At 44.1% G+C, this 7,500-nt stretch overlaps 1 protein-coding gene across 11 annotated transcripts in view; it reads left to right on the forward strand.

The window, feature by feature from the left end:
- M6 (neuronal membrane glycoprotein M6) overlaps positions 1–7,500 on the forward strand; it is a 239,914-nt gene that overhangs the window by 214,396 nt on the left and 18,018 nt on the right. For 2 of the 11 annotated variants that reach the window (XM_086548256.1, XM_086548257.1), the window contains exon 3: positions 7,338–7,454. The exons of the other annotated variants lie outside the window; for them this stretch is intronic. In XM_086548256.1, the coding sequence (XP_086404382.1) occupies positions 7,338–7,454 (117 nt within the window). The remainder of the gene's footprint in view (positions 1–7,337; positions 7,455–7,500) is intronic. 11 annotated transcript variants of the gene reach the window in all.

Genomic DNA, 7,500 nt, shown 5'->3' on the forward strand with positions numbered 1-7,500 from the left:
ACCGTATCACTTTTTATATATATAATTCTTATAGACTCTCCTAACCACATTTTTTTTTTTTTTTATTATTATTATTCTTGTTTTCCTCTTGCGCAACGTTGACAAAAAAGACACATGTGGTTGGTCAAGTCACGTGATCACTTTGTTGAATTTCCTTTTTTTCTCGTCCTTTTGGTTGTTTGTTTCTTTCGTTATGTTTCTCTTTCTGTTTTTTTTTCTATCTCTCTACTTCTTATTCTTATCTCCATCCTTACTTTCTTTCTGCGTTTCTTTTGTTTTGATCTCCATTTGATTTCATTTCTCCCGCCATTTTCGATTTTAACCTATTCCTTCTTTTCTCTCTCTCTCTCTCTCTATTCTTCTCTTAATCTATTTAACCCTTCTTCCTCTCTCTCTTTCTTTCTTTCTCTCTCTCCCCCACCCTCCCTCCCTCCCTCCCCTTCCCTCTCTCCCCCTCCCTCTCCCTCTCCCTCCCCTTCACCACCTTCTTCCTTTTATCTATATCCTCGTCTCCCTTTTTACTATCTCTCGGCAAATGGATCGTCTCGAAATAGGATCCGACGCTGGAGTTCGTCTCGAAACCCGAAACCCGAAGCCCGGCCGATGATTTTCGAGGGCAACAACAAGCACCCTTGGCAACGGGGAAAATATGTGCGTGACAACAACAGTGACAACAATGATAACGGTGAAGATAACTGGGAATGTTTTTCTTTTTTTCGATGTGGCGTTTTTTTTTTCTTTTCTTTTCTTTCCTATTTACGGTGAAGATGTTTGGTTATATGTGCATGCATAAAAACGACGGTGCATTTATTGCATTGTTGAGAATACATGCACAATCAATGAAGAGAGACGTAAATATTTCAAATTTAGATACAACCACAAAACAGTGACGATATCACAGTAGCCATTGATTGAACAGCAACTACGGTGAAAATATCGGTACGACAGTGAAGATCTCGTAATGGCGGTGAAGATAACATTCCTTTGTCATGGAACTGGGCTCTCTCACCTATTAGATATTAAACTCGGGAATGTATTGATATTTCCGGAGAAAGAGGGAGGGAAAGAGAGAGAGAGAGAGAGAGAGAGAGAGAGAGAGAGAGAGAGAGAGAGAGAGAGAGAGAGAGAGAGAGAGAGAGAGAGAGAGAACCTTCATTTCCGCCTTTGTCTTCTTCTCTTTTCCTACTCCTCTCTTTATCTCTATCTGTCCCTTTGCTTCTCCACTTCCTCTTTATTCTTTTTCTCTCTCCTCCGCCTTCCTCTTCCTTCTCCACTCTTCCCTACCGTTAACCCTCCTTCTTCCTCTCCCTCTCCTTGTCCTTCTCCTTGTCCTTCTCCTTCTCCTTCTCCCTCTTTCCTCTTCTTCTTTCTCTTTCCCCCCTCCCCTCCCCTCCTCCCTCCTCCCTCCTCCCTCTATTGACATACACGTTATGATTGTTCAGTTTTTTGTCATCATTTCCATCCCTTTTCTTTCTCCTGTCCATATCTTTAAAGAATGAAAAAATATATATATATGAACACGGGGAGGGGGGGGGGCGAAGCCTCCGCTGTGATTGAACGAGAGAGAGAGAGAGAAGGTTAGAACAGGAAATATTGATAGGACTTGTCCAGCAGGGCGGGGAGATAGCGTATAGTGGCGCCGGTACAGGTTTTGTGTGAACCGAAAAACGTGTGAGTGAGAGAGAGAGAGAGAGAGAGAGAGAGAGAGAGAGAGAGAGAGAGAGAGAGAGAGAGAGAGAGAGAGAGAGAGAGAGAGAGAGAGAGAGAGAGAGAGTGTGTGTGTGTGTGTGTGTGTGTGCGTGTCTGTGTGCGTCTGTCTGTCTGTCTGTTGTATGTATGTCAGAACGTACGAATATATGGGTATGTGCATGTGTCTCCGCGTGCTTGCGTGCGTACATCCATACATACATACATACATACATACATACACACACACACACATACGTTCACGTGCATCCATGTGACAAGGCTTTTGGGGACAGCCTTGGCAAGAGAGCAAGAGAGAGACCGTGCGCGTTTCTAATAAGGAAGTAGTATGTCAGGTGTGGAGATGTCAGCGCTTTGACTATTCTTGATTGTCTGTTCTTGCGAGTGTGCTCTTTCGTTTTGCTCTTCCATTTTGATCTTGTATCTTTTATTTGTTTTTTTTTTTTTGTTTTTTGTATATGATAAGAGAATGTGATCCCGAGAGTAAGAGCGCATTTGAGATGGATTTGAGGTACTGGTATTTAATTCGTTTTGTGTAAAAGCATAGCATGAGGAGATGAAGATTTCTTTGATAATAGTAATAAGAGTAATAATAGTAATAATGGCAATGCTAACATTTATAATAATAATGATGTTAATAATGATAATGGCAATAGATTAAACATATATGGATAGGAAATGTACACTATAAGCTCATGTGCAAGGAATTAGATTTTTTTTCCAGCGCTCGGTAACAGACAACAAAAAAGGGAGACAGCGATATTGATTAAATGCATAATTTATAGTTTGTCGATAATCGATTTGTCTACAGAACAGACGATCCCTCTCCTGGTCAATAGTAAGCCACTATTCGATCAGATATTCTTGGTCTAAAACTTCATAAATTGTTAGATTAGTTTTCCAAGGAAGGAATATTGTGATGGTGAATTCTTGTTGCAGTAGGCAAAGTACGTAGATTAATGATATTGCAAGGATTAATGGTGGTTTCTTGGCGTGTTGCACCAGGTGGTTTTTAACGTGCTGTTTGTACCCCAGCTCGTGTGTGTGTGTGTGTGTGTGTGTGTGTGTGTGTGTGTGTGTATGTATGTTTTTGTTTGTTTATTTGTGTACGTGTAGCCTGTACACCAACCATTATGAATGTGTGTTTCTGCCCGTGCGTGTGTACATGTGTACATATCACATGAATATATATATATCTGTACTCTAACCCACGCGTGTGCACATACCCATGTACGTTTTCACGTGTGTACATGTAGGTGTGTATGTAAGTATATATGGACGCGTGTCTGCATGTGCCAAGGAGCCAAACCTCCCTTTTCACTTTTGTTGAAATTTATATTTACATCCGCTCACCTTATATCAGGAGAATGTTTACTCGGGAGTTCGTGGTAGCTTTTCAACATGTATGTACACCGGCTTTGCTCTCTTGCGACTGGCTCTTGCAACTTGCAGTGTGCTTTTAAAAGAACGACGATGGGGCGAGTAATTGTAGTTGGAGGTTATTTTTTGTTGTTATTGTTATTATAATGATTATTATTGTTATTGTTATTTCTACTACTAGTACTATTAGTATGATGATTATTATTACTACTACTATTATTTTTTTTACTGTTATTACTTTTATTATTATTGTTACTAATATTTTTATTATTATTGTTTATCATTATCATTCTTTTGACTTTGCTTCCTTTCTTTCCCTCTCTAACCTCATCCTCATCCTCCTCTTCTTCTCCCTCATCTTCTTCCTCCTCCTCCTGTTTTTGTTCCTCCTGTTTTTTTTTCTCCTCCTTTTCTTCTTCCTCCTCTTCCTCTTCCTCTTCCTCCTCCTCCTCCTCCTGTTTTTCTTCTCCGTCTTCTTCTTTTTCTTCACCCTCCTCCTCCTCCTCCCCCTCCCTTCATTCTCCATCGAACTCTACACAGGAAGTAACTGTACTTTAATAACGGCGTTTATATAGTGGCATCATCGGCGTTTTTTTGTTTTGTTTTTAGCGTCATTATGTAATCTTCTGTGTGAATGGTGCTTAAGTGTTTTGTTTTTTCTGTCTTTTTAAAAAAAAAATGTGTTTAAAATCGTTTTTTTTAGTATTATTGTTATTTTTGTTGTTGTTGTTATCATCATTCTTGTTTATCTCAACACTTATCACCTCATGCATTCTTTCTCTCTCATGCTTTTACCCCCTCCTCCTCTCCTCCTCCTCCTCCTCCTCCTCCTCCTCCTCCGCCTCCTCCTCCTCCCCTCCTCTCTATCCCCCCCCTTCCAACCCCCTCCGCCCACCGTCTCCCCACTGTCTCCGGGGACGAGATGATTTCAGGGAATTAGACAAAGACGTCTTCACGCCCTCACGCCCACGGGGGAGAGAAAGAGAGAGAGAGATGGAGGCGTGGGGGAGGAGAAGGAAGAGGAGGGGGATGGAGGAGATGGGGGAAGGGAATGAAGGAGGAGGAAAGGGAAGGAGAGGGAAGGGGAGGGAGATGAAAGAGGAGCATGAAGGGGGGGGGGGGGGGATGAATGAGGAGAAAGAGAAAGAAATTAAGGTGAAGAAGGAGGTGAAGGAGGAGGAGGAGGAGGAGGGGGGGAGGGGATGAGAAGGCATCACGAGCGTGATCCTTGCCAGGGGGCTTCCTCGCTCTCCGCAGGGACTTCCTCCGAGTAAGTGGGGGATGGGGGGGGGGAGTGGGGGTCATCTACAGGATCGTTGCTGTTTAAGGTGGTGGGGGAGGAGAGGGAGAGAGAGAGGAAGAGGTGGGGAATGGGGATAGAAGAAGGGGGAGGGGGAGAGGAAGAGTTAGGGAAGGGGGTTAGGTGAAGGAGAAAGGGAAGGGGGAGAGGGAGAGAGGGTGGGGAGAGGAAAGAGAGGAGAAGGGGAAGAGAAGAGGGAGAGGAATAGTAAGAGGAAGAAGAAACGGAAGGGAAGAGAAGAGGAAGAGAAGTTAGTAAAGTGTAGGAGGTAGGAGGGGAGAGGGGGAGAAGAAGAAGGAGAAGGAGAAGGGAGGGGGAGGGAGGGGAGAAGGGAGTTGGAGGGAGGGGGGAGGGAGGGGAGAATTCGTATCTGTCTATAAGGTCGAGTACGAGTCCCCAGGGGCTAATCTCGCCGCGCGTGCCCTGGGATAGATCTTGTACTGCGTTTTTGGTACTTGGGCATGGGGCATGAGGTATTGAGGGTCCAAATGAGTGGAATGAGGGAACTGGTCTTTGTTAAAGGGAGTGTTGTTGAGAGTGTGGTAAGTGGGGGGAAGGGGAGAAGGGGGGATATTTTGTTCTTTGTCGAAGAAAGAGATAAATTTATCACTTAGGGTCTATGGTGATCGTGAATTCGTTCTTGTGTGTCTGTCATTCCGATTTCCATATATATATATATATATTTTTTTTTTTTCAAGTTCGTTAATCTGTGACCCCTTTCTTCGTTTTTTTTTTTTCGTTAATCTTGCTTCCCTTTCCTCCTTTGAGTTCGTTATTTTTTTTCGTTAATCTTGCTTCCCTTTCCTCCTTTGAGTTCGTTATTGCCTTCGGTTCGTTATTCCGCGTTCGGTCTTTGCCGTTACGCCTTCCTATATTTTTAGTCGGTTATCGGAGTCGTTCATCGGCGTTCTTTCGTTTCGCCGTTCGAACGCGTGCCAAAATCGAGGACGATCAAGACAGACAGACACACACACACACACACACACACACACACACACACACACACACACACACACACACACACACACACACACACACACACACACACACACACACACACACACACACCTCTCTTAGACTCTCCGCGGAAGGACTGAAGGCTCGACTTGGCACCGAGAAATGGCACTAGGCCTGAGCGTGGCACTGTTACCTTCACGTCGGCTTTATGTGTTGGGGGGCTTTGTCTTGTATCGATTTATTTTTGTTTTTGTGAAAGGTAGTGATAATTAGATGCATGTTAGTTGGAGATAGGGAAAGGGGGAGAAAGAGAGACGGAGATGACAGGAAGATGGAAAGGAAAATGAGAAAGAATGAAAGTACGATTTTCATTTCGTCTGTGAGTGATATTACCATTTTTTTTCTCCCTCTCTCTCTGACACCTTGTTTTCTGGGGGTTTTCCGTTTTTTTCCTTTTTTTCTTTTTTTTTTATTGTTGTTTGAGGGTTCTCTGTCGCCCCGCCTCCTGCGGTGTACTGGCTTTCGCGTCCGGGTTAGTTTTCTCCCTTTCCACCTCCTCGTCTTTATCCGTTGATCCTTTTTATCCTTTTTTTCTGAATCCACGTGGGTGTCTCCCTCGTCGTTCTCTTGTTCGTCTTCCTTCTCCTGCTTTCTCTTTCTTCTCCTTGCTCTTCCTTCTCTTGTATCTTCCTCCTTTCTCTTTCTTCTCATTTTTCTTCTTTCTCTTTTTCTTCCCCTCCTTCTTCTTCCTTCTCTTCACCTCCCTTCTCTTATTCCTCCTCCTCCTTCTCCTCCCTTCTCTTCATTCTCTTTATTCTCTTCTTCCTCGTTCTCCTCCTCTCCCCTTTCTTCTCTCTCTTCTCTTACCCCTTTCTTTTATCTTCTTCCTTCCTCTCTTTCACCCACCTCCTCCTCCTCTCCTACCTCCTACCTCCTACCTCCTTCTCTCCTTCCTCTTCTCTCTCTTCTATTTTCTTCACCCAAATCTCCCGCTGTGTCTTGTTTTCCTTTGGGATTTGACATTTAAATCCCTCCTTTGGTCTGAAGAGCAATACGTTATTGTAGTGAAAAAATAAGAAAAAGATACAAAAAAGATGCGCCCCTTGAAGACGTTATATACCCTTCATCTGTCTGTTTATTATTGTTATATTAGACGGGATATTCAAGCCTCTTGCTAGGTGATATATTAAAGCTTATATCTATCGAGCTGTCTATCTGCCTAACATCCTGGCTGGGTACTTCTCCATCCATTCATCCATCCATCCATCCATCTATCGCTTTGCCTTACAATCTATCTCTTTATATCTATCTAACTCTTATCAATCTTCATAACGAAGACAGCGACTGTGCTTCGTCATGAGTGACATTGCACACTCCGGCCATAGAAAATGATAGCGGAAGTTGATGTCTACCCCCTATAATTGGCTTTGCAACGTAATCTCATTGATGTTGAGAAGGGGTGAGGGAGGGTAGTGAGGAGTGTGTGGGGGGGAGGGGGGGGGTAGAACATTGATAGGGTGTAGAGGACTTGTAGAGTGAATCGAGTCTCGTGTGTCTGTGTAGTGTCTGTGAAGCGGGTGCGTCTGCGTGTGTCTGTGTAGCGTTTTCAAACCGACGTTGTACCGTTTGTGTATTTCTTTTTCAGGTGTGTTTTGTATGTAGGAATTCTTTGTCTTTATTTATTTTTTCATTGGTGTATCTGTTCAGGTAATCATTATGTTCATCTTATTCTGAACTCTCTCCTGAGGGTGGTATTGTGTGTGCTTCCTCCTTGCGTAGTGGCAGGTGTGACGAAGAGCACAGGTAGTGGAGCGAGTGGTGCTGTTACACACCGTGAGTCAATTATTGCAAGGTGTAGCATGATTCTGCGTGCTATTGCAGGCGTCTTGAGGGTAGGTTCTATAGCACTGGCTCCATTATAAAAGAGGTACAGGACGCCCCTCTTCAACAAGGTGAATCACAGGAGGACTGTAACTTGGGTTCCGTGCTACAGGTTACAGGGACATGACTTCCACCCGATGCGGCCACTGTTGTCTGCGCCTCGGCTCCGCGTGTGACTGCAGCAACATTTGCTACTACTGCTGCTGCTGCTGCTGCTGCTGCTGGGGGGGTAGGTCACGGCCCACCCTTCTACCTCCCCTCCCCTCCCCCCCCCC

The sequence above is a fragment of the Penaeus japonicus genome, unplaced genomic scaffold, assembly GCF_977035675.1.
Source record: "Penaeus japonicus unplaced genomic scaffold, GWHDUDI00000001_assembly GWHDUDI00000020, whole genome shotgun sequence".
NCBI lineage: Eukaryota > Metazoa > Arthropoda > Malacostraca > Decapoda > Penaeidae > Penaeus > Penaeus japonicus.